The sequence below is a fragment of the Anser cygnoides genome, chromosome 19 (assembly GCF_040182565.1).
Source record: "Anser cygnoides isolate HZ-2024a breed goose chromosome 19, Taihu_goose_T2T_genome, whole genome shotgun sequence".
Lineage (NCBI taxonomy): Eukaryota > Metazoa > Chordata > Aves > Anseriformes > Anatidae > Anser > Anser cygnoides.
In genome coordinates this window covers 6,484,027-6,510,255 of record NC_089891.1, presented here as the reverse complement: position 1 = coordinate 6,510,255, position 26,229 = coordinate 6,484,027, and the positions used below count along the sequence as shown (strand labels likewise).

Genomic DNA, 26,229 nt, shown 5'->3' with positions numbered 1-26,229 from the left:
CTACATCCACAGCCTTGAAAGTGGGTGCCCCTTTGAGGTAGGTCAGTGTGCTCTGCTCCTCGTGAAAACTAGAGCCTTCTGAGATGTTTTGACAGAATATTGCTCAAACACAAAGCACACAGAGGACAGAACCACGTTTGTTCTGCCAGCAGCAGGACAGTCGCATCTTTTGCAGCTATCGTCTCCCTCACTGAAAACTTGTACCTACACAAAGCAGTTCTTTTCTCCCAAAATGCCCAAATTGCTTTAGAAGGCCAGCCTTCATTCTTCAACGGGTGTAGTTCTCCTGCAGTGGCCTAGCTACACCGATAGTGTGGCAAAATCTGCAGCAAAAAGACTGGATACAAATCCAGATTTTTCCCAGGGCTCCACAGCACACCCCAGGACTTGGCTGCCTTCCTGGCAGCCCGCAAGCCCCCCAGAGCACAGCATTCTGCAAAAAAAGAGCTGAAGCTTGTGACCTCTGGCAACCACGTACCTGCTGGTCAACTCCCACGGCATCCAGGCCATCGTACATGATATCCACCCACCCGTCCTTGGAGGCCAGAACAAAGAGAGACATCAGGGCCTAGAAACGCACAGAAAAAAAGTTACACGCAGTTACAGTAAAGCTTTTTTTACCTGTAAAATTTTACTCTTCTTTGCCCTTTCCTGTCTGGGGATTGTCATTACCTGGCTGATAATGGAACACTTTGATGACCAAGGTTTCTCCCGGCAGCAAAACCCAATCAATGTCAGCACCCGGTTCAGCAATGAGCGCTAATTCGGAAACCACAAAGCCAAACACAAAAGCACCTTCACTTCCACCCTCCAGGTTTCTACTGCTCCCTACTAATTAGTCCCTGCCACACAGCTAAAATAAGGCAGTGTCGCAGAGATGGTTGAAAGTGTCCGGCTCTATTAGACAAGCCCTTCTGCAAGATATATTTGGTTTTTTATGTAGCAGTGAAGCAATTAAGTACTCCAAGAAGCCACATGTGCTTGTTCTGTTCTGAAAAGAAGTGTATGCCTGCTTGGAAACACCACCTTTGGGATTTACAGAGACAGAATGCTGTGTATGTGAACTGAATATTTACTGTGACTGGTAGTGCCCTGTAAGAAAATCCCATGGGATAATAATGCACAGGTTTTAAGTCAAGGAGGTAAAGGAGCAAAGAAGCAGATTACCGTTCTATTAATACCTGGCCGAGATTATCAAAATTATACTTGTGCCGGACCCATTTGTAGCTTGCTTCTGCACAATCCGATTTATTTGTGATGTTTCTGGTGTCCTCCCCCTGGCAGACAAAAAACTTGCCTTTGAAAAGCTGCAAAACACATAAAGAAGAGAGGAAAGGTAATGGCTCGGACCACAGGATTTCTCTGCAGAGGATGGGCATTTCTCATGGGGAATTCTGTACAGCCCATGCAGACCAGACGATTTAAAGGAAATGGCCTTGTTCGTGCGGGTTGTTGAGTGTGAGCAGCCTGTATAATATGTACCTAATGAGCAAACGCATGACTTCACACCATTTGGGACACCCACCTGGTGCGTTAGGTTGTGTGGTTCAGTGGTCTGAGACCAGCCGAAAGCCCGTTGCCGCTGGGTCGCCAACTCTGGCACAGCCCGGGCTAATGGCCGGGACCACTCCGCGGCTGCTCGCGACACGTGGGATGCCTCCGACGGCTCAGCCCAGCCAGCGATGCTGGCTGCAAAAGTCACCGGGAAATGAGGCGTAACGGGGGCCCTGCCAGCCGCACGCAGGTGGCACTAAAGAGGCGCAGCGCTGAGCTCTGCTCCGCTTTGTACAGGTCGGAAGGGGACACGCTGGAGAGAAGCCGACTTGCTGCAGCTGATGTTGGGCTCTTGCTGTGTGCAGGGCTGGCAGCACTCTCTCTCTGATTTGAATGCTGTTCTCCAGCCACCACTGGGCTCTGCAGCCCTGCAGGGGACTGAAAATATTCCTCACGCAGTGCCCAAAGAGTCGAGCCCAGCTGGGGCTGGGTACCTGATCCTGACCTTGCTTCCTTTGGTGTAAACCAGGAGAGATGCAGCTCCTGGGGAGTAAACTCCTGCTGTACACCCGCACAAGGAACACAAGCCTCCGTGTACTTAATTCTAGAGCTGGTGCTTCTCACAGCCAGAACAGAAAGTGGCAGGGGAGGACTGCTCCAGACAGGGTGATGGATGCTAGCAGAATGGGTGGGCTCGGAGCCTGCAAGACATCCAACAAACCTGATTTTATTTGCTGACAGAAGCTATTGGCATTACTATCACTGATTTTGGGGAAAGTGGCAACCTGCTCTCCAGGCTCCTTAAAACACTGCTTGGGTATACAGAGAAAAGACGCTGATGGTTTTTGATCTGTTGTTCATTTCAAGTATCAGTAGAAATAATAGCGAACAAGACAAGCCCACACATTACTCCATGGGTTTCCTTCAGAAATCAGCAGCGGCAGAAGGATGTTCTCGAGGCATGCAAAGTTAATCACCACTCAATGCAATCATAAAACTCTGGATGTAAGAAGAGAAGCATTCCCTGATCTTTCCATGGAGAAACACTATCTGTTTGTAAGGCAGGCGAGGGAGATATAGCCTGCACAGATCAAAAAGTTTTAATTAAGCAGGAAGGTAAACAACTGTTTTAATATATTGTCTATAAATACAATTTCTCCTGGAGCTGGACTGTAATGCCCGTCAGATGGGAGCAGTAACACAGCTACTAACTGGGTTTGGAAACAGAAAGCCCAATTTGTAAAAGTGCTGCTTGCTGGCTGTGCTTCAGCTGGAGCTACGGATTCCAGCATTTCTGAAAGTGAAAGACCAAGTGTTTTTGCAGTGTGCTTGTTTATCAGTCTGTTACTTGTGTCCGATGATGCCTAGCCACATGTGGACAAGCGGCACAACAAAGTCTTGCTAAGAGGAAACACCATTAGAAGCTTGGAAGTCTAGATTTTTGTAGCATAAGAACTAAATTAACTGTAGTTTTATCTTCTGCTTATATTTACATGGGAAAACCAACTGTAATTTTGAGAGATCGTCTTTTTATAGAAATAGTTACATCCTTCATCTTACACCTAATTAGACATAAATATTAACGGAGAATTTTGCTTCCTGAATGCAGGCTCAGTCTTGCTTGTGTCTACCACTTAAGCACATCGATAGTCACGACAATTTAACAGAAGACTGCAAGTCACTAGGGGAAGCAGTCGCAATTAGCAGGGAGGAAATTCAGAGAGCATACTGCAAGTTTTGTTGTTTGGCATAAATTTTCCTGTGTCTGAGTTTTATACTGTTTCATGGGATATGCTTAGGTTTATGAATCTGTTTAGTATAATGGATGGATGATGTTGTGCTGTAACACTCAGCCAATCTAGCTGCTGTGATGGTTATGGATGGCACGATTTTCTCCTCTGTTTATTTTCAATGCTGTATTTATTATTTAAACTGTATATTAGTATAAAATATTATATAAGACACCCTTCCAAAAACAAAGCAAAACAGAACTGCTTTCCAAAGCTGGTCATGACAGATCAGATAAACTTCAGAGAGAAATAAGTGTTATGTCAGAATATTTATATGAAACAATCTCTTCTTCTCAGGTAATGAGAAACCAATTGCATTGGAAACTCCGCCACTTTTTCCCCTGGGTTCCTGCACTCCTGGGACTGAGGATATTGCTAGCAGTGCCAGCAGGAAGCAGACTCAGAAATTTCTATTTCTGCAAGCTTTCAGTTATACAAACTGTCAGAACTTGAATGAATCTCCAGGTCAAGGTCTCTCTGGAGTTTACAAACCTACAATTTCAGCCTTGAGAGTTTCTGTCTCCCTATTGCTTTAAACCTAGAAGAAAGGTGGAGGGGAGACGTCCCCACATTATCTCACAGACTGAACAGGAATGGGATTTAACAGTTTCCCGAGCAGAGTTTTTCTGGCAGTACATGCAGTGCCTCAGGCCTGACCCTTCTGTGGTGTGGCCAGGGGAAGAAAGTGGCGAAATAGCTTGATTTATGTCCTGCTGGAGGCAGAGCAAAAGTCCTTGTGGTGGGGAAAGGATGAAGAAAGCCCATTCTGTGCCTCCAAGGGGGTCGTCACATCGGCTTTTGTACCACCGCATGCAATAGGGAAGCTTCAAGAAAGTTCAACACATCAAGTGACACATAGCCAAGACTGGAAAGTCAGGAATAATCGTGTTTTGAGAGCACTGGAAAGGCCACGCTGTCCTGCTGAGGTGTGGACTGAGAGCTGCATAAGCCCTTGGGTCTGAGTCATTCGGGGCTGTTAGCTGCAGCAGAGTGAGGCATTCAAAACCAACACACGTTTCTAGAGCTGGCTGCAAGACCTTGACAAAGCCAGAAAGAGGCAAAGCCAACCCCACTAACTGGCTGTAACCACTGCTACTTCAGCTACAGCTAGTGATGCACGTAGCTGGTCACTGCTGTTAGGCTGTAAGAAGAGTTTTTAATGGCTGACCAGTAATGGGAAATCTGCCTCCTCCTCGCTGGGAGGAAGAATTCCCCAGGAAGACTGAACAGCCCCTTGGGTTTGGCTTCAGAAAGGGCACATGCTGCTACAGATACCCAGCTGTGGAGCCACTCGGGGCCCGCTACACTTTCTGTCTTGGTGCCGAGGCATACAGGGACTCACCTGAACTCCCAGGATCCCAAAGATTATGAAAAAGGCGCAGCAGATGACCACGATGTTCCCAATGGGCTTTAGGGATGACATGAGAGTCTCCACCACCAGCTTCAGTCCTTGGGCTCGACTAATGACTCTGCGAGGGCAAGTAAGCACAAAACCTATGTTAGTCCTGATCTGCCCAGTTCTGCCTCCTCCCTGAATAGAAGACCTGTGGAAAAGACAGCATTAGAGATTTTTTTAACAATGGCAAATAACTCAAAAAAACATGATGGGAGAACCTGAGAGATTGTTGAAGTATTTGAGGGAAAGGGATCTCTGCCTATGCATACAGCCTTGCATGGAAGAAGAGAGGGGAAGCAACCACGTGAGAAGAGCCAGACCAGAAAGGTCAGTGGAGGAGGACCTAGGAAGGAAGATAGATAGGCTAGCCCCATGTTTTTTAAACTCAGAATGATGGCTTTGATCTAACCCGCTGTCTACCCTTGATCCACCTCCTGATCAGCTTCTTCTAGTTGCCACACATTACAATATATTCAGAGCTTGGCATTTTCCTATTCCTATTGTTTGGCCCAAAAAGGCTCTCTAGTTTCCATACTTGATCACAGCTTCCCTGGGATGCAGCCTCTTGTTTTGGTTCATCCACAAACACACACCTTTATGTCTACAGCATGTCCAGGACTGCAGAGTCCTCCCAGAGTGCACTCCTGTGTGGTTTTAGGCAAGGCTCTTGATTTCCCTGCTTCAGCCTGGAGAAATGAAGCAGCCACTCTTACACAGCTGCCTGCAGGTGTCTGTACACGCACCCACAGTGCTGCTGTGTACAGAGACCTGAGCTGCCCCTCGGTTCCACCAGTCTCAGCTTTATACCCGCTGTACAGCCTCAGCTACAGAACCAGTGCTGCCATCCAGGTGGAACTTCACCAGTGGGACCGCAGGAATCTAACCTCATTTCTGTAGTTCCTCTCTGACTGGTACTGCACAGGATTTCTTAACAGAGGATTAGCTTATATGGAAAGGTTGGTGGAGAATAATGAGCACATCACCAGAGAAGCTTGCTAGAATATATGTATAAAAGAGGAGAAACTGTACTATACTCTCAAAGACAATATTATGATGAAAGGACAAAGCTTGCGAGCGTTAGAGAAGCCATCTCACCATGCTGGGCAGGATGAACACCGTATTCAGGATCACAGACATGAAGGTGGAGAGCTGGGGGACTGACAAAGGCATCTGAAGAGGTTGCACGCCTCCCCCCTCTTGATGCCAACTGGAGTTAAGCATTTCGCTAGCTCTGTAAATCAGCTTGTACTGATGCCACAGAAGCTGTGCTCTCCCAGAGCAGAAATAGCTGTCTGCTGCGTCAGCCTGAAGGGGGGAAGCGCCCGCGTGCTTCTGGGTACAGGCTGGTGGCTCCTCCGAACACTTGGCACTCAAAAGTGCCACAAACTTCCCCACCTTCTTGTTTCTGCCTGGTTCTCTCTTTTGCCATCAAGTCTTCTCACCGCCTCTGCCGTTTGGCCCCAAACCCAGCTGCCCCGCCTGAAGCACAGCTTGGAGTTCTGTTGTCTGGAGAAAATCCAATTTCTTCTCGTCTCTCCCCCTTTCTGGTCTCTGGTGCTCCCAGCAGAGGTCCCCATGGACACGTCCATGTGCCTGACATGCATGGCCTGAGCGTGTGCTTGCCTGACCCGGGCTGGGACCATGGCTAAGCCTGCACGAGCCCTCTCCTGCCCCAGAGCCCACAGCTCGAGCAAACTGTGGTGCTCAGCGCACAGGCACCAGTTCTTTCAAAGCCTCTTGGCTTTAAACAGTATCCTGAAAACCTAAAAATTATTTCCCTTTTTTCTGGTTAAATATTTACTTGAAATGTCAAGGGTAAATCATCAATTATCCTTTTAAAAAAGAAACAGATGGTGATATTTTTATCCACTCCCTTACCGGTGAAACACAAAAGGCAGATGCTTCTATTACTCTCGCTGGGTGTCTCTTCCAGGTAGCTGGTGTGGCTCCTTATTTCGGACACCTCAGCTTTCCTGATGCTCAGACCTGGGCTATTTTAGGAATTGAGCTGGGGGAGGAGGGCTTATAGAAGGCTCAGAGAGAGAAGCAGCTCGAGGCTGAGGTGCTCCAGGGGATGGTGTGGACCCCACGCAGCCGTGGCAGTGCGGAGACCAGTCGGTGTGCGCTGCCAGCGCTGCCTACAAGAACTGCTCCGGGCTGAGGTCCCTGCTGGGGCAGGCAGGCTGCTGCTGTCACTCGTACCCGCACCGAGGCTGAGAGCTGTGCCTGATTCAACGGGGTGGCTCATCCAGCCCAGCAGGCAGTGTCTGCAGGTCGAGGACTCCTCCCAGTCCACGTCAGCATACAGGGCCAGGCAGTCTGAGGTTGAATCCCAAACTTCTGGATCCTCAGATGGTCTAAGGATTTTCAGTGTCCTTCACATATTACCCTTGCACTATCCTTGCACTATCACAACTGCCAAACTACAGATGGGAAATTGAGGCACAGGAGGATCATGGTTATGTTCCCAGAGCTCTGTGGGCACTTCGCGTCCAACGATTTCAATAGAAATTAGGTACATTGGGATCTTGGCTTAGGTATTTTGCCCACATTGCAAGATGGAACGGAAGTCAGGCCTTGTAAATTGAAGGCCTGTGGTCTAACTACTGGAGCATCCTTAAATTTGGGAGAACAAGGAAGAAATTAGCCTCCAGTGTCTAAAGCTGATAATTTTCTCCAACGGTTATTAACGAAACCTATCCTAGAAATAATAAAGTGATTTCCCTTGTGGTATACTATTTGGTATCCAACAGAGATAGAAAATAGGAGGTTTCTCATCTGACTTAGCAAAGTCGCATGTACTGAGGAAAAAAAGGCTGAAGAACTGCAGCATTTGGCTGCTTTCAGAGATTTGATCAACCAGGGAATTCCTCAAATGAGGATGCATGAGGGTATAAGCTGCCACCAGTCTAGCTCCATGCCAGTGCTGTTTCCAGCCCTACGGAGAGAGAAGACTTTGAAAAGATTTTGAAAAATGATAGTTCTTACTAATGAAAACCTTCAGACCTTGGAGCTGCCTCAAACTGAGGGCCTGATCCAATGTCGAGGCAAGTCCATGCAAAGACTCCTGCTGTCTCTCTTGAGAGTCTGATAACTCTCTCAGAAGTGCCAATGAAATCCTCAGCATTTCCAGATTATTAGTGTCAGCTCCAATATGTCAACATACAGCATCCCTGTGCCTCATCAATATTGCCCGAGATCCTGCTGGTATCAGGCTTGCAGACTCGTACTGTCTGACCCACCACTCCTGCAATTTGTTGCTGAAGGATCCAGCTGATTTGGAGCCCTCCAGACGTGCCAGAGCCGGAGACTCGCTGATGTTGCATTCAGGGCAATTCCCATCTGCATTAAGCGTATGACAAATAGGGAAATTGAAGTTAGACTGTTTTTTGTTCGTTGTGAAGAAATGCTAATCCCTCGAGCTCCTCCTGGTTCTGCTGGTCTCAGCGTTCACAATGCTGTCAAACCCCTTGTGTGAGACACTCCGAAACCACTGCCAGCCTCACCCCAGCTGGATCACATTTCCTAACGTTAAGCCTGCTGGTCTGATTAGAGCACTCAGATGAAGAAGGAGCACTTAGATGAAGTAGCAGATCAACATTAATGAAGGCCTTCCTCCACAGATTAAAAAAAAAAAAAGCAAAGGTGATAATATGATAGGGAGAAGAGAGTCTATGAAATGACTATTTCATACTGCAATGGTATGAAGAGTGAATAATTTATCCATCTGTTTTGAAAGGCAAAGCCCAGGCGCTGTAAAGAGTAAAACAGCACTGAAGTCCAACCAAAGTAATTCTGAATACATTTTCAATCTTGATTTCTCTTGTATCTTAAGCTACAACACTTGATCCCAACAAGAGCAGGTTGAACGCATTAGGAAGGAATGTTATTGTATAAGCAATCCCTCTACTGGCTGAAACATCAGAGGGTCATGGAAACATCTTTAAATGTCACTCCTTTGTAAATATATTTTTGGAATTTTGGTCATAAAGCTGGGCTTGAATCCTCATGGATTCAATTTGGAGGCTGATAATCAATCATGCAATCAAAAGCCAGTGATTGGCACGCAGGCCAGAGTTTTTTTATGCCTGTGCAAATGGCACAAGCATGTGTGGCTCTGTGTGCTGCATAAAGCAGCGGGGCTGTTTGCACGGGATAAAACAAGCGACAGAACAAGGGAGGTCTTTCTGCGAGAACCCCTTCCAGTCATCAACCAGAAAAGCCAACACAGAGGCGACGAGGGCTGTCCCTGCCCTCGAGCTCAGGGTGAGAGCTGTGGCTGCTTGCTGATGGTGCCGTCCCTGCTGCCCTGTCCCCAGGTGCCTGCACAATGGGAGGGCAGCGGGCGGCCGGCTCCATCCCCCAGTGGGGGCACAAGCTGTCACTTCAGAAAGGAAAACCAGTGGTTTGGTCTCCATGGGGGACTCGACCTGGATATGGGGACTAGGGCCATGGCATGCACAATCCTGCTGCCGTCCTGCACTGATCCAGCTGGGGATCGCGGCAGGGACACGGAGACCCGCAGCAGAGCGGGGCAGCCCGGATGCACGTCGCCGAGGCAGATGGGTTTCCACAGGCGGAGATTTACGACTTAGTGAAAAGTCCCCGGTTTGATGGCTGCTTTTTCATTTCCTACAAATCTAATTACAGGGGAATAGAACTGATTGTGAACATATTTAGGGAATGGGCCTGTTGCTGTCTTTTTACATTTCCTTTGTAGTATAAAGCAGTGTGTCGGCTGAAAACATTCAGACACTCTTGAGAAAACATATTGAATGCCAACAGGAATGGAATAGCAATGGAAGGACCTAATCCTGCACATGCTCCAGATGGCAGGTCTTCCTCCGCCCTGCAGCTACTCCATGGATTATTCCCCATAACTGCACACTACTCATGCACATAGGTGACTGCAGGGAAAGACCAGCAAATGAAGCCTCGAGTTCTGGCAAGGCAGATCTACAGATCCACGAAGAAGCACACAGGTGGCAGGGTCAGACAGCGACCCTAGCAGGGCTCAGCACAACCCAAAAATCTCACTCTACATCTGATTTAACCACACCACCTCCAGAGAGAAACTTGCATTCTGCAGCTCAGAGACAGGAAACTGATCCTTCTTTTACCCTGAGATAGCCTGATTATTTTGCAGGTTTTCTTAACGTGGGTCAAAAATCAGTCTAAACAGAAGAGCAGAACAGATCCAACAAACCACAAACCTGGCAGAAATTCCCCCCAGAAACAACAGTTGACATGGAGGTTCTGGGGGACACTTGAAGAGAAAAAATTCTGAACTGGAGTCACGTAGGAAGACAGTCCAGTCGTGTGGCCAGAGAGACGAACCACACCAACAGGACATCTGTCCGGATAAAAATGATTAAAGCAGCTCATGTCCTAAAACTCTTCAAGCACAACATACACATAGCCCAATTTAACAGAAACTCTTTCATAGCTGTTAAGAATATTTGAAAGATATATAATGTATGGTCATGGCCATTGTTATTTAGACTTATTATTCACACAAGGGTAGTAAAACAACATCTTCTGTCAGAAGCAGGGTCCTTTTTTTTTTGTTGTTGTCCTGAAAGAGAAAATCCTGACTCAAAGAGAACCTTTTATGAAGGAAGCAGCAGTAAGATATGACAGCCACACAAAGATGCTTTGAGCAGGAAGGTTTATTAGCTGCTGCATAACAAGAGCAGCAACAATGGCATTAAAGAGGGACTGCATTTAGCATGGGGAGAAACCTTCATGCCTTGGGGTACAGGGCCAAACGGGTGCTGCTCCTGGGGCAAGTTCTTGTTGGAGGGGTGCCTGCCCCGGAGCATGGGATAGTGCCTGCTGCCAGGGGTGGGGGAGTGAGTCAGAAGGACAACTGCTTGCAGTTTGTTGGGGCAATATTCAAAATAAACATCTTCTTAAAATTAACAGGGAATTGAGGGGAAAAGGCTTCTTCGCATTCTAGGTTAAGCAAGAGTTTAGTCTCTGCTTCCTTAAAAATGATCTGCCACCTGCTACTAATTTCCTTCTTTGTTACGAAAGCCATTGACTGCCTGAAGGAAAGGGGGAGAAGAAGCTGTTAAGCTGCACTTTACGCAGAGCAAATGAGAACACAAATAGCAGGGGATGTGTGTTTTAATGAGCAAAAGAGGCATTGATCAGTTTACTACTGCACTTGGGACCAGTCCCAAAACGCAGCGAGTGCCCGGAGCCCCTTGCGGCTCGGCAGGACCCGCGGCCGCTCATTGTCTGGGGAGCAGCAGGAGGCTGGGCACAACACGCCGTGCCCTTATCTCGCCTGCCCCTTCCCTTGCACAAGTGCTGCTGCATTGCAGCAGCAGCTCAGCTACCCCTTCGGCACGCACACCCTACGTGCTTTTAGGTCTTCCCCATCCTCTGCTTACCTTAAGGGCCGCAACGTCCTCAGCAGTCTCAGAACCCTCAGCATCCCCAGGATTTTCGTGCCGCTGTCTGACACCATCGAGACCAGGATGTCAATGACCGAGATGAGAACCAGCACCCCATCCAGCACGTTCCAGCTGCTTTTCAAGTAGGCTTTCTCCCCAAAACACAAGCCTAGTGCCACCACCTGCCCGGACAACAAGTTGCAACAAATTAGGACTATTGCATCCAATATGTTTTCTCCAGTTAGCAACCTGCTGGGAGTGCATTATTTACAGATACAAGTCTGTGAGTCCATTTGCTTCCCAGTATAGAAGCCTAATGAGACAAATCAGCAAAGTGTTATATTGCAAGGACTGTAAAATAACTCTGCAGATACATCCCAGATTGTCCCTCACAGATGTATTTTTAATGCAACTAAGCCTAGCTGCACAGAAGTGTTTCTAACATGTTTAGATCTGGCAGAAAAAGTTTGATTGTGTTTTATTTCTATAGACTCCTGGAGGAAAGGTTCAGGGTGGCTGACCCACAGCAATCAGTTACAAGCTTTGCAAATACAGAAACTAGAGAAACTTTCCATAGAAAGAGCAATTGTTCTGTGAGATCATTATGAATTACACAAGAGAGATTTACAGCAGTGGGTTTCTGAGCCTCCTGCCTCAAACCCAGCAAAGAATTTCAATGTGCTTAAGTATCTTCCTCCTCAGGAAAGCACATAGCTGCTTAGGTTGTTGAGGACAATGGGCTGTTGAAGACAATGGGACTTAACATGCATGGCTGAAGTTAAGCATATGCTCAAGAGCTTTGCTGAATAGGGAAGGATTGCTGAATTGAAGCATTCCATTGCTCGTATAATGGTGTAAATCAAGAGCAACTTCAGTGAAATTGTTCTGATGTAAAACGTGCTCAGAATAAGGCGTGTGGTGGGTATTCGAATATGATTCAAGAGGGGGAAAATATTCACCTCGCTCGTCACCGGTAGACCTAGGAGTTTTGCAAGTCCAATGCAATAAAACATCACTGATATAATACAGACACACTTATCCTCCAGCTTCATTTACCTTAACTGTCATCTCAGTCAGGAAGATAACCGTGAAGATGTAGTTAGAGAGCGTTAGGAAAATCCGTTCCTATTTAAAAAAAAAAAGAAAGAAAAACAAGAGACAACATTTTATGGCTCGCTTTCCACAGCTCTACACCTCCCCGCGCACATTTGTGCGGCTGCTGACTGCTCTGCAGCTTCTGTGCTGAAGCAGGCCTCGGACTGTTTGCTCGCGGAGTGGGGAAATCCAAATATTTAGACAACCTCGCTGCGGGCGGCCGGGCCGTGTCAGCACCATGGAGAGGGGCAGCAGCGCAGCACCGGCCCCTCCGCCAGCACCGCGGCAGCCCTCAAGCCCCTGGCTGCCCCCCCAGGCCCCTGACCACCCCCAGGCCCCTGGATGCCCCCTAGGCCTCTGGATGTCCCCCAGGCCCCTGGCTGCCCCCCAGGAGACACCTGGCCATCTCGCATACTTGGCACATCTCTCCCTACCCCTCACCTGCGGCTGTCGCCGTGCAGCGCAAATATCACCGAGCTCCCAATTCCCCGGTAAATTAAGTCAATATTGGAGTGGCTGTGCTGCCAGGTGAGCGGGACACATGGGAGGCCAGAGCGCGGCTGGCATGAGCTGTCACAGCTCCACCGAAGCCGAGAAGCTCCGGGGGTTGGTGCCAGCTGAGACCTGTCCCCACAAGGGTGAATCACTCGCCCAAAGCCACAGGCGAGACCCGGGCACGAAGCCCAGCGGTCTCATCTCCCCGTCCCCTGTGCTATCCACCAGACCATGCAGTCCTCGCTGCCACTGTTCTGCAACAGCAGCTAGCGATTACAGATGAGACCATGGACCGGTTCCCTATCTGTAGTTAGCAGAAACCTTTCTTTTTTAATGATGACCATTAAATAAATTACACTTTTCCCTAATCCCTAAGCAATCTCTGATTGCCTGTGCTGAGAAATGGATGGTAGAAGGTGGAAGCTGGAGAAAAGGTGGGGATTGTGCATGTATACATGTGTGCATACAATTGAACTGGCCCCGGTTCTGCTAATAACGATTTTGGATTTATTTCTGCTGCTCTCTACAGAGCAGTCCTGTAAGAGATGCAGATCTCTCACTCAAAATGAGATGCAATTTAAACAAGACAAAACACCTTGGCAACTCTCTCGCTTGTCAGATCATGATTTACTGAAAGTGACTCAGGAACCACAGAGTAGCTTGTTTCCATCCTGGGCCCATAATTAATTAGGTCCTAGGCCTGCACTGTGATTGCGCGAGCTGTGATAGGGAACATCTCCGGCCGCCCGCTGACTGCCACACAAAAGACTGCTGCGAGGGCGAGGCGGCGTGCGGGAGGAAGAGGGTAGGGACCTGCTTGTGGTGCTGGAGATAAAACAGCAATAGCATGGAGGAGACTGAGGATATTACATTCCTCTCTGGCAAGCGTGTGGCTATTTTGAAGGATAATCTCCACGGCCCATGTCGCGCTCTCTGAAATGGGAAGCGCGTGTTGGCTAGCAACTGCATCCTCTGTTCCGATAAGCCAGCTGAAACTGGGGCAGGGAAAGAGAACTCGCTTGAACAAGCTAGAAAATCCACAGCTCGGGGAAGCAAAGTACAATTATTTTAAACAACTCAAGCTAAACTAACTCTCTCCATTTCCAGATGAAAGCTCCATCAGTGCGAGCAGGGGCTGGGCACTCCTTCTGGCTGCCCTGCTCGCTACCACTGCTCAGCATCCCCCTGCTCCTAGACCACGGCTCAGCTCAGCTCCTGCCCTGAGTGACCCAGTTCGGGTCCCTTGGATACAACCTGATGCTGAGGAGCCTCACACTGGTCCCTGTCTCCTTTCCTCTGTGCACTCTGCCAGTGCCTGGGGACACCACATCTCGTCCACCCTCTCTTATACTGGCAGCAGTGCTGTTTTGTGCTACGTGCTGTGGGCTCCTCTGACTCTGCATGTCATACCGCTCCCTCCATCTCCATGCAGCTACCGTTCCTTTCAGAGCCAGCCTTGGTGAATGGTGGCTCTCAAAGGACACAGCAAGGGGCTCCAAGGAAGCATTTAGGATCTCAAGGGTGTCCCATTTGGGGAACAGCAGGGTGATTTCCTCCTGCTAGATTGGCTGGCAGGGAGTCCTGCTCTTGTCTCACAGCTGTGAGTTGGTGCTCCATGGCTGCACAATAATTAAAAGAGGAAAAAAAAAAAAAAAAGTGGATTTAGGGGAAGAACCTCCGGGCAAACTAATTCAGTAAGGAGGACTACTAGGGAAAGCTTAAAATAGGCACAGAGCAGCCACGACTCCAGTTTTAAGGTCTAACATTGAAGATCCACGAAAATGAACAGCCTGACACGCCTACGACAACAAAACAGGATCCTATACGATTGCGATATGAGCAGTCTTTTGCAATACATCAGCAAGAACCCAGCATATATCTCAGCCGCAACCTATGCTAAAATAAAAGAGCAACCGGATGATTCTGCCCCTCTGATTGATGGAAGTTGGTGCTGTGAGGGTCTGGTTTGAAAAATCGTTACGCAGTCAATTAAAGCAAAATGGTTCGGGGAAATGGAATTACAGTGCACATATCAATTCAGTTTTGCTTGTGTCACAACAAAGATCATAGACAAAAGGGAGAGAAAAGTATGAAATGAACAGTTTCCCCCATTCCCTTCGCACCATACATACGTGCCCGTGAACAACAGATGGATGAAACGAACATTGTGCTGAGAGAGGAAAAGTGTTTGAAGGTTGATCAGAGAAGGAAACTGAGACAGATGCCATGCTTATGCCACGGATTAAGACCTTGATCATACTTGCAGAAATGGGATATTATTAGGGGAGCCTCGGTAAGTGGCAGACCATGATCTCTGCTCTCGTTCTTTGAAGGGACTCTGGAGAGGGACCAAGAGAGCTGGGAGCAGCAGCCCCAGTGCACAGAGCAGGAGATGGTGAAAAGCCTTTCCTGGGACAGCATTACCCCGGTAAACGCTGTACTTAATTCAACACATATGCTGGCAGCCTCCCATTTAAAAAAGGAAAAGAGAGAGCCCAAATGCACGGCGGTGGGGTGCAAGCCACATGAGCTGGCTGCACGAGGAACACGACAGCCTGGAGCACAGAAAACATTAACCTCAAACTCACAGCGCTGTGAGGCTCAATTTTGGGTCGTTCCATGGCAATGGTAATGCAGTTGAGGAAGATGATCACCAGGACGATATGATCAAACATCTTGTGCGTGATGATTTTATTGCACATCAGACGGAATCTGCCAAGGAAGAGAGAAAAAAAAAAGACAACACACAGACTAGCTGTTAATGCTCGGCTGGTTGGGGACGAAAACGCTCCCGCCTGCGCAGCAGCCGAAGCACGGCCGGGGAATCGAGCACCCTGTTTGCACAGCAGATGAGCCACAGTCTTGCAACCCCCTCCCTGGCAGAGCCCCATGCTGCAGGCAGATCTGGCTACGAATAAAAAAGGACCTGAGCTACAAAGTTCGATGTCAAATTTGGGCCACAAACTTCAAGACCCAGTTAAAGCCATAAAGCACTTTGGCTCTCTTGGAGTGGAGCAGCTACTTCCCCAGCTTGGACAGGCAGCCAGGTGTGCATCTGACCCCTGCCTGGTCCGCAGAGTTCAGGTTTAACTTAAATAAAGGAAGAAATACCTCCAGCAAGCGTGTAAGGGTTGAGTGCACACGGAACAAAGAGACAGAAGCTATTTATTGTGACAGATGGCTGTACACTGACCCGGGATTTATAATGCCGTATTACATTCCCCTAAGTCTGTTTCTGAAAATCTCTCTAATCTTGCTATGAATGAACTCAAATGCTGTCCAGAGCCCACCAGCTCAAAGGTGGGAAACCCTCGTTAAGCGTGGGTTAATGTCCAGAGGAAGGAGAACAGGAGCCTGGAGCCCGGTTGCCTCATGGCCGGGCTTTGGGAAGGGCAGCGCTGGGGTAAGGAGAGGGCAGATTTCTGGGGCTGGTGGGAGAGGGACAAAGGGAGGGGGAGGACAGAGAAGACAGGGCTGAGAGGCGGTTTAGCAGGTGAAGTAGGGCCCTTTGCTGTGTTGTAAATGTGCACCAAGTGCAAAATTAGATTTTTCTGCTTAATGCAGCTCCTTTCCCCCTTGCTTCCAAGTCTCTTTGCTCCATTGAATAGAAAACTTGCGGAGCACTGGCATCAGCGACAAAGCTGACAATGACCTCGATGAAGCCCTAGCCATGCCCGGGCTGTGGACCACCACAAAATGCTCCCATGCCAGGGCTGTGCCTGCACCAGAGCACCCTGTGGTGTAGGGACCACGGGGGGGACACGGGCAGTGAGCCATCGCAGAGGGGACATCCGCGCCAGGCATCCCGCTGCTGCGTGAGCGGCCCTACCTTGAGTGAGGAGCAAAGATGTAGATGGACCAGGAGTCTCTCTCTCGGCAGCAGGCAGGAAGACGTGCCCGGATCCAAGCCTTCACACGGTCCCTTTTGCTCTACGAGGAAAACGTACAGCGGAGGCGGACCAGGAGGGAAAAGCAGAGAGAACAGTTAAAACCCCCAGAGCTCCCAAGCAAAGGATTCAGGGCAATTTTTCACTAAACAAATATCCCCAAGTGCTCAGTAAAGCCAAAGGAAAATGATCTGTCCCAAAAGGCCTTCAGGGGACAGAGCTCCAGAGGCCAGGTGAGGGCTGTGCTGGTGCTGAGAGCTCACGGGGCCTCACCTTGCTCACAGTACCTGCCTTCAGCACGTGGCTAGCCAAGGGGATGGACTTGGTAAGTAAATCCCTTGTCCCAGAGGACTGATAACCTGCTCAGATCAGCCACAGACCCTCCAGATTCTCGGGAGATGCTTACCTGAATCTTCTGAGTTGTTTTTTGTTTGTTTGTTTTTTAAATTATGTATAGTGCTTATGTCAAAGGCTATAAAAGGAACAGAGGGAGGGATTCCTGCTGCTTGCTGGGTCAAACCCTGTGGCTGTGCACCACTGGAAAGCCAAAGAAGCCATTTGGGACCTGTGTTTCAGTCCAGGAACACGATGGCAAGCATCTGTCTCTCATTCGGCATGAACAGATTAGACAGCAGATTACGAAGCCAGAAGGGAACATCGTGGCCAGTCTGACCTCCTGGATGAGCACGGGCCTTCCAACTCCCCCGAATTAATTCCTACTTGAAACCACAGCATATCCTTAGCCATGCACACATATATGTTAGACTACCAGGTTATTTGAGGCCAGGAGGGCAGATTGTAATGCCATGGCCAACAGGTCAAGTAAAGACACGAAAACATCAGTGCCAAGGGGAAGCCTTGTCCCAGCTACGACAGCCTCTGGATTAGGTCTTCTCGACTTCTCAGCCACGAGTCTCCAAAGGGAGGCCGGGATCTTTAAGAAAATTGCCCTGACAGTGCTGTGAACTCACGCACCACCAGCGGAAGCCACCCAGAACCCGGCTCCCCAGCCGAACTCCTCACCCACCACGCCGGGGCTTCCTCAGCCCTTGCAAATCAAAGCACCGGGAGGCAAACCCGCAGACCGGTGCGTGCAACATCACCTCAATGCTTCACATTTGCAGACAAATAAAAATGAATTCTCACTCACTCATTACCCTTATTTCCCCACCGCCACGTGGGCCTGAATCTGCACAGGTGTGGGAACGCGGCTGCAGGGCTCCTGGAAGATTATTTTGCAGGTGTTTGGAAACGGCGCCATGAAGCACAGTGCAGGAACCGCCGCTGGCGCCCAAGGAGCAGGGTGAACCGCAGGGCTCAGGCACTTGTATGCATTTCATCTTCGAAACGGGGAAGGGGGGATTCTGTGCTCATTTTGAGCCAAACTGTTAGCAATTTGAGGTACTCTGGACTGTAAAAATGGGATTTGTTAGGGTAATTGAGTGGAATGGAGGAAATGCTTTCTGCTCCTACATGTACTCAGCCAGGGGTCTCATTAGCGATGGGTAATAGCTAGTGTAGTGCCCATCTTAATGAAAGCACTTGGTGACAACCTGAACCCTTCAGAAAATGAAAACAACCTTGTGAAAATTACAAGAGAAGCCTGCCTAACAAAAAAGCTGGGTTTTTCTACCCCTCTCCTTTGGTTGTCCGTCCTTCCCTCCCCTTCTACGCAAACGCCCCAGGCCATGGCACACCAGTAGGTTTTGGCCACATCTTGGCTGTTCTCACATTCCTTTCCCAACTCCAGGCAAGGAGTCAGAACTGCTCCCTTCACTCTAAGCTGTATTTAATAGAGCATGCATCCTGGGGATGTGTTATCCTTCCTAGCAGCCTAGACTGTTAAATTATCCAAGAGTTAACAAAGGTAGAAAAAAAAATAAAAAATAAAAGGATAAAATCGTGTGTCTGTTCAAAGTTGCAGCAAAAGCAGTGATTGCTACCCCAGCCTCTGGACGTGGAGTAATAGCTGCGGCTCGGTCCAGTTCATTTTGCGAGCTGGAAGGTTTCCAGAAGTATCTATTATTCAAAGCAGTTCTGGTATTTATCACGGGGATTTGTAGTGAATGGTAATGCGTCAGCAGCACAGAATGCTTCTTTATATTCCTTTTGTCCAATTTTAATGCCAAAGATATTTTGGGGTTTGTCTAATTGTTGCAGCTCTGAGTTCATAGGCTAAATCAGATAACAAAGGCAGAAGGCGATCTTCCATCGCGTCCCTGTTCAGCGTGTCAACGCGAGGGCAGCCGTGGCTGCAGCTTGGCTGCTTTGTCCGGGGCTGAGTGCTGTCCTCCGGTACATCCGCATAAATCTAAAGTCAAAGGAATTACTCCAGATTTCCACTAGTGAAACAGCCCAGTTGGGTAATTTGAGCCAAATGTAAGATTTTTGTGAAATAAAAAGCGAGCTCTTCCAGCCCAAGTCCCATCAAACGCTTTCTCTGCAAGGTCCAGACACACATCAGCCGCGCACAATCAGCCTGATTGCTGCTTAAGCCCGCATTATGTTTGAAGCAATATATCAATTATGTTGTTTAAATCACATCTATTTGTTCATAAAACACACCTGGGCAGGATGAATAAAGACTGGGATGGGGCGTGGGGGGGAAGAGAAGAAAACTACTCCTTAATTTGGGTGCTGGTGGCTTCACCAAAACCCAGTCGCTCCCAGCAGCCACCCCCCTGCTGATATGGGGACGGATGCGGGGGCCCACGGGGCCAGGGGCAGCAATGCTTGTTGATGAGCTGTGATGTTGTCTTCACCCCACACCTTCAAGCAGGGCCCCCCCGGCCCGTGTGAAGGAGAGCTGCTGCTAAATAGCTTCTTTTTTTAGGACTTCTAGATATTAATGTACTTCTGAGGGTGAAAGGCAGCTGGCATTAAAAGATGACTGATGCACTCCTCCGAGTCAGGGAAAGGGTTGGATTTATAAAAGATTTATTATAAGGATGGGGGGGAACCGCTGAAAAACGCGCTACGAGCAGCAACAGACCTCCAGGCAAGCTCGAAGCTGCACAGAGGCACTCGGGACCTGATTATTTGATTTTAAATATGCAGCAGGGGCAGGCTAGGATGGTTTGGGGGAACAGCTGGACTGCACATCACAGGAAAAAATGCAATAGCTGGAGTGAATCCGAGCTGTGATTGCAACATGCAACGGGGATTTTGCCCCTGGGAGGAGGGGACACTTGGCTCTGCCCTCGCTTTCTACTCTGAGCACTCAGCGTTTGAGTTTTTCTTCTCTCTGCAGAGCACAGAAATTTTGCAGCTGGCATGTGCAGCGACCTGTAACACAGCCTGGATCAGAGATCCGGCCAGCAAAGGTCCCCCAGCAGATCCCCGACCTCAGGTACAGCCACACAAACCCAAGCAGGCAGCAGATCACTATCTCGGTGAAGCTTCTCCTTATTTACGTTCACACTCTGAAGAACAGATTTTGCCCTCCCTGATTTTGTACTTTTGGGGAGAAGGGAGATGAGGGGCCCAATTCGGGGCCCTCTGAGCAATGTAAATTCAGAATAAACTCTCTGAAGGCAGTGGAGCTGCACTAATATAATGGGAGTCTGGGAGATCCAAACGAAGCCTTTGCACCGCCTTTTATTTCTGTGCAGAGGCAATCAAAACCATCCAGCAAGGAGAGCTTGTTAAGCTTTGTTGCAGAAGGGCATATTTAGGATTGCTTTGATCTGAGTAACAGTTGAGTTCTTTTCTTCTTCTGGTGGTAGGGGAGTTTTGAATATTTTTTTTTCATTTAAAAAATAATGACATTTTTTCTGACTTTGTCAAAGCTCACGTAGGGGCAAAGAAACCCCCAGAACGTCAGGAGGCAATCGCAAAGGGAAGCTCCGCAACCTGGGGACTCATTTCTCTAATCTAAGCAATATTTTCCGATCCGTCTGGTTTAGCAATTTGCAGTAAGTGCACATTTCGGAGCACAGGGAAAGGCAACCGCCAGCTGAGGATGTCCCAGCTGCCGAGTGTGGAAGCATCATTGGCAGGGGCACGCTTTATTTACCCTGTTTTGTCTATTCTTTCCCTAGGCATTTGCTTCTGAGAGCTCCACGGAAAGGGCAGGGACCTTTGGTCTAACCCTGCGTGGCCAGACATCAGCACGCAGAAAGAAGACATTTAATTTCCCCTAAATGCAGCCACCGTCGCCATAATAAAAATTAAAAGCACGCATCTTATTCAACAGCTTGTCAGTGCTGGCTGGAGCTGCGGGGCCGGGTGGGATGGGAGGGGGACAGGAGGGACGTGTCCCGTCACAAGGTGTCCAACGCAAGGGGAGCTGCTGAGGGGAAGGAAGGTACCTGTAGGATCTTTGTGCCAGGTGAGCTGGAAAAAGCAGCACACGTTGGACATAAAAACCATCCCTAGCCAGCTATAAAGAGCACGGTCTCCTGATCACTTCCAGTCGTGCTTTTTCAGAAAATAATTACCTCTCCTATTCTTAAAAATTCAATTTATTTTATGGAGGTTAAAAACCAGGTTAAGACAATCAGTAAAAATCCCAGGCTGAGGATCCATGCTGGAGATGTAATGGGATAATGGCTTGTTTTAAAGGCGATTTACGGCTGAGTGACTCCATTCTGCCAGCACAAACTCTCCTTCTTCTCCTGTTCGCTCTCTGGAGTCACCGCGGCCTTTCGCATCCCTTCACATGCTCCAAATCCCTTTTTCATTCAACAAACTCAGTGAAATATAGTAAAATCATGCCCACAAGCTACAGCTCTTATGTTCTCAGCACCGCCCCAATTACCATTTCATGGCTGTACCTAAAACCCCTCAGCTTCACCCGGCACAAACCGAGCAATCCCCCAAATGACCCACCAGACCAGCACGTCTTTAAAGCCAACAACAAGGTGAGCTGAAACAATGAGAGAACCCGGAAACAACTGAAAACACCCCAAAATGCCCCTGTCCTGAGGACATCCCCATGCACGTGCTGGGGCCAGGACTGTGGGTGTCCTCCATCTGTGCTGCCCCACTCTTCCCCTCCCGCTGCTGGAGTTTCTGAAACCCCCCAGTCCCGGTGGCATTTACACGATTTTGGGCAGCAGCAGCACGTGGCAAATTACGTGCCTTGATTTGGAAGTGCAGATGCGGAGAATATGCAAAGCTGGAGATGCCTCTCTACTATCTGGCGCTCTAATCAGCTCAAAATTACAGCTGATTTTTCTTCTCCCGCTGCCATGCTTTTAGCTAACGTTTCCTAAATGGCACTTTTCAGGCCGCTGAAAAAGAGACGCTTATTGGACTAATGCCTCTTCATATTGAAATTAATGCAAAGCCTTTGAAATTACCACTGTCTCTACGGGACTAATGCCTCCGTGGGACTTGTGGGCCAAGCCCTGCCCTTGCATTGCCTGTTGATGTCAACAGAAATTGTCTGCTCCTGTGTGTGGGAGCTGAAAGCCAAACAATGGCTGGGGAGCAGGGAAATTTACTTATTGAATATAATAAAAAAAAAAATAAGAACAGAAAAGCATACAATCTTAGAATAAAATTTTAGAATCATCTAGGTTGGAAAAGACCTTCGAGGTCACCAAGTCCAGCCACCAGCCTGGCATGCTGAGTGCAGTCACTAAACCATGTCCCTCAGGGCCACATCCACATGTCTCTTAAATACCTGCAGGGACGGGGGCACACACTGCCATGATGGGGGCATGTACTGTCACGCTAGCCTTTGATCCGCACCTTTTCCTGGAACCTGATATCTCCATCCAGAGCTATCTGATACAGGACTGAAACACTGAACATAACGCCTGCCCTTCTTCTGGCACCATTCACAGCCTGCATTGCTCCTGGTGCTCTGCTCGTGCCCCTCAGCCTGGGCTGGTGGTGACACCCAGCTCTTGCAGTGGCCATAGTTTTGTACCCACCAGCGTGCTCTTAAGACAGGTACAGATAGCACTCGGTCGAGCAAAAAAAGCCAAAAGCAAACACTTGGCACTTCCTTACCATGTTGCCTTCATCATCGCCGTCATCGCAGTCCTGCCGGGGGTCGTCCAGGTGGAGCTGGTGTACCAGCAGGCCTGGAGAGGTTTTCCCGTTGCAGTCCTGGTGCTCGGAGGCGGAGGTGCGACTGCTGTGCATGCTGCTGGTCCGGTACAGGGAAGGCACCTGCAGGGTGTCCTGGAGGTCGAAGGAGCCTTTTGTCTCCAGCGACTCCATGCGATGAGGTAAGGACCCGTTGAAGCTGCCGGCCCGGCTGGAGCGCTCCTCATCCGAGCTCTCCCCGTCCTCCGAGCTCTCCTTCCCCTCTCCAGAGAGCAGGGATCTGCGCTCGCCGCTCTGGCCCCGCCGCTTGAGGCTGGGCGCCCGGCCGATGCTGTTCCAGCTGGAGCGGCGGCTGGTCCAGCTGCTGCCGGCGCTCCAGGGGCTGTGCGGGGAGCTGCGGGCGCTGGGCTGCAGGAGGGACGGGGACAGCATCAGCACCATGCCACCCACCTGTGTCGGGCTGTCCCCACACGGCTCGGGCACACGAAACAGCCCCGTGAGCCCGGCGGGTGCCCGTGGAGCATCCACAGGGTGCTCAGGTCCCTACCGGGGACTTGAGCTCGTAGGCGGCGGGGTCCACGGAGACGCCGCTGGCCCGGCGCGACTCGTAGCCCTGCGCGGCCTCGCCGAACACGGCGCTCTTGGGCATGGGCATCGGCGTGGCGGCGGTGTGGATGATGAGCGGCGGGGTGAGGCTCTTCTTCAGCTCCGGGTGGTCGCTCAGGGCCATCACTGGAAGACACAAGTGGTGTTTAGGTGCCCCCCTGATCCTGGGGCATGCTCACAGCCTCCTCTCGGGCAGGCGGAGCAGCTGCATGGGAGGTGTTTCTCCTCCAAGTGTCAGGAGGATGGGGGCCAAAAAGCCATCTGGAGAGCCGAGAGCCTTCCTCCAACATGGCAGGGAAAGAGCAGGGTGTAAGTTAGGAATGGCACTGATGAGAAAGGGGAGCAAATCTGTTATCTGCTGCCCCTTAACCCTTCAACTGAGCCCTGCGAGCTCCTCCCCTGGAGACCCGTGCCCACGCTGGGCTCCCTCTCTCCTCTCCATCCTCCTCCTTCCTCGCTCCCCCTGGGGGGCTCCTCCACTTGTGCCCCTGCAGGGATGCTCCAAACACCCAGACCTCGTGCCCGGCAATGAGAACATGTGCCTGAATGCCATCGCATCTCCCTTTGCAGCTTGCCCTCCAACCCCACAGCACAAGCCTCCTGCGGGCCGGGATGAACGCATCCTCCCCAGGAGGGCTCTTCCCCATCCAGGACACATGGTTTTCGCAGCAGAGCGGGGTTTCTGCAGCAGGGACGGGTGTCCCGGGGCTGCTACTCACAGGCTGGGTTTGACAAGTTCTTCTTCAGTCCGGCCTCCTCTTCCAGGCTGCGGGGGAAGAGATCGCCCTCCGAGTCGGACTTGGAAGCGTCACCCTGGAGCAAAGCAGAGCGCTTCAGCAGGGAGGATGGAGGGCTGCACCACACGGACACCCCTCCGACAAATGGATTCCCACTGCCAACAACACACCTACGGATCCACCGCATTTTGTACCACGATGCAACACCACCTTTCACAAAATGAGGCATGCACATATTTATACCACAGACTAATTAACCTCCTACCAGGAAGACAGACTGCCTCTGATTCCAAACGCAGTCCCAGAAAAGGATCAGGGGAAAAAAATAAAAAATAATAAAAATAAAAAAACACCTCCAGAAAGCATTGCTTATTTTTGTGCTGCTGGAATCATACACTGGGTGGATATGAGGGAAGGAATCTGACAAGCAACTTTGGGACAAAAATTGACCCTACTCATCTCTCTCAGTTTCTGTAGCGTAGCTTAAAGCTCCTTGTGCATGGGCATTCACGTGGCTCTTTCTAGCAATGCTTCGACAAAACAAGTGAAGATTCAGAAGGGACACGAGGGACCCTGACTGTCCCACGCAGCTGATGGAAGAGGCTCCAAGAGGTACCTGATAACAGCTGCCCCTGGGTGGCCACGCACCCTCCAGCTGCAACACAGCAGAAGCAGAAGTTTGGGGGATTTACACAAATTCCACTGCCTCTTTTCAAATCCTGAGAGCTGCCGAGGACACGGGCCCGTCCTCAGGAGGGGAGGGACGAGGTTTACCATTTCTCGCAGCGTGGTGCCTGGGCTCTTGCTCAGTCTCGTGGCTCGGACCCGCTTAGGGACCTCCCTGCACGGTTCTGTCCATTGGCACTGCAGAAAGGTGCTTAGGGTGTGGTATAGTCAGGACCCATCCGGCAGGAAAAGGTGCTTGCCAGAATGATGCCCATCCAACAGAGAGGGATTTGGGGCTGAAAACGCTCAGACATTCTGGCAAAGGGCACCAGACCCCGGCGTGAGGCACATCAGGAGGGAGGAGGGCAGGGAAGGGAGGCAGGGTGCCGGGATGAGAAGCCAAGCAGACCCTCACTTCAGCTGGGAGAAACCAGGAGCCCCAGAAACCCCACCCCAAGGCCAAGCTGCACCCCGGGAGCCCCTGTGGAGGTTTGGTGCTCGGGTTCCTGGTGAGAGAAAGGCAGAGGGGCTCCAGCCTGGAGGAAAGCACAGCAGCATGGGGCCGGAGGGGGAATGGCCTCCGACACCAGGTCCAGTGCTGTGCACCTCTTGGTTAGGGCAGACTCCGGAGGGGTAAGCTCTGCTGCTCCCCAGATGGTTTGCTAAACAGTTAGGGTGTTTTTTTTTGCTTTGTTTTCTTTTTGTTTCTTTTCCAGGCAGGCTGGACACTCTCAGACACAGTCTTAAAGCAAAAGAGAGTGTGATGCGAAGAGCTGGCTCTTCTCTTCCCCTCCTGAGCACTCAGGACTTCTGTGCTATTCAGGGAAGCCCGCCCTGCAGGAAGCAGGAAAGGTCAGGAATGCACCTTGCGAGAAGGGGCCGTGAAGCCAGGCTGGCCCGAACCTCCCTGGATTCAGGGCTGTCTGCCTCCAGCGAGCGCGGGCTCCAGCTGGCTGCAGGGACGCTCCCGCCGCCGGCTCCGCAGCTCCGGGGGCCTGCCAGGAATTACTCACTTCTCCCTAATGGGTTATTAAAGACGAATAAATAATGGGAAAAAAATCCAACGTAATTCATATTCCTGGAGTGCTCTTCGACAGCCCGGAGGAAAGTTTTAGGGTGCACAACGAGATGTGCGCCGAGGGGGGGAAGCGGAGCCACAGGGGACTCCCCCCAGCACCAAACCCCACAGCGGGGGCGCAGAAGCGTCCCCTGCGAACCAGCAAGCGCCAGCCCCAGCACGCTGCGGCAAGCACCGCGCCCGGGGCTGCTGCCCATTACCTGTTCTTGCACTCCCAGTTTGCCTTTCTGGATAGAAAAGGGGTTAGGAGAGAAGAGGGAGTTACAAGCCTTTCGGGAAAACAAGGGTACGTCAAGAAGGACCCCGCGGCACCGCGGCTAAGGCAGCGTGTACCCGCGGTGACAGAGCGCATTTGGGTATGATGGAAAAGGGCTTTTGTTCTGAAGTTAAAGCCAGATGTCTTAGAGAGGGCAGAAAGGGAAGGGGGTGGTGAAGAGAAAGATGAGGTCGGCAGACGAGCCAGGCTCGGGGCACGCGGCACTTGGGAGATGTGCGGCTTGCTGTGGCCCTTTGCCACCCGCTCATCCTGACCTGCTCCATGTGTGGGGGAGTCTCGCCGGGACCCCACATCACAGCCGACCTTC

General features: G+C 50.2%; 1 protein-coding gene across 1 annotated transcript in view; it reads right to left on the bottom strand.

Moving 5' to 3' along the window:
- The window catches only part of CACNA1G (calcium voltage-gated channel subunit alpha1 G), a 132,943-nt gene that overhangs the window by 34,653 nt on the left and 72,061 nt on the right, over window positions 1-26,229 (bottom strand). The window contains 10 exon segments of the mRNA XM_066980267.1: window positions 479-568; window positions 1,182-1,307; window positions 4,627-4,753; window positions 11,079-11,263; window positions 12,138-12,206; window positions 15,260-15,383; window positions 16,501-16,601; window positions 22,520-22,966; window positions 23,106-23,290; window positions 23,884-23,977. Of these exon segments, the coding sequence (XP_066836368.1) occupies window positions 479-568; window positions 1,182-1,307; window positions 4,627-4,753; window positions 11,079-11,263; window positions 12,138-12,206; window positions 15,260-15,383; window positions 16,501-16,601; window positions 22,520-22,966; window positions 23,106-23,290; window positions 23,884-23,977 (1,548 nt within the window).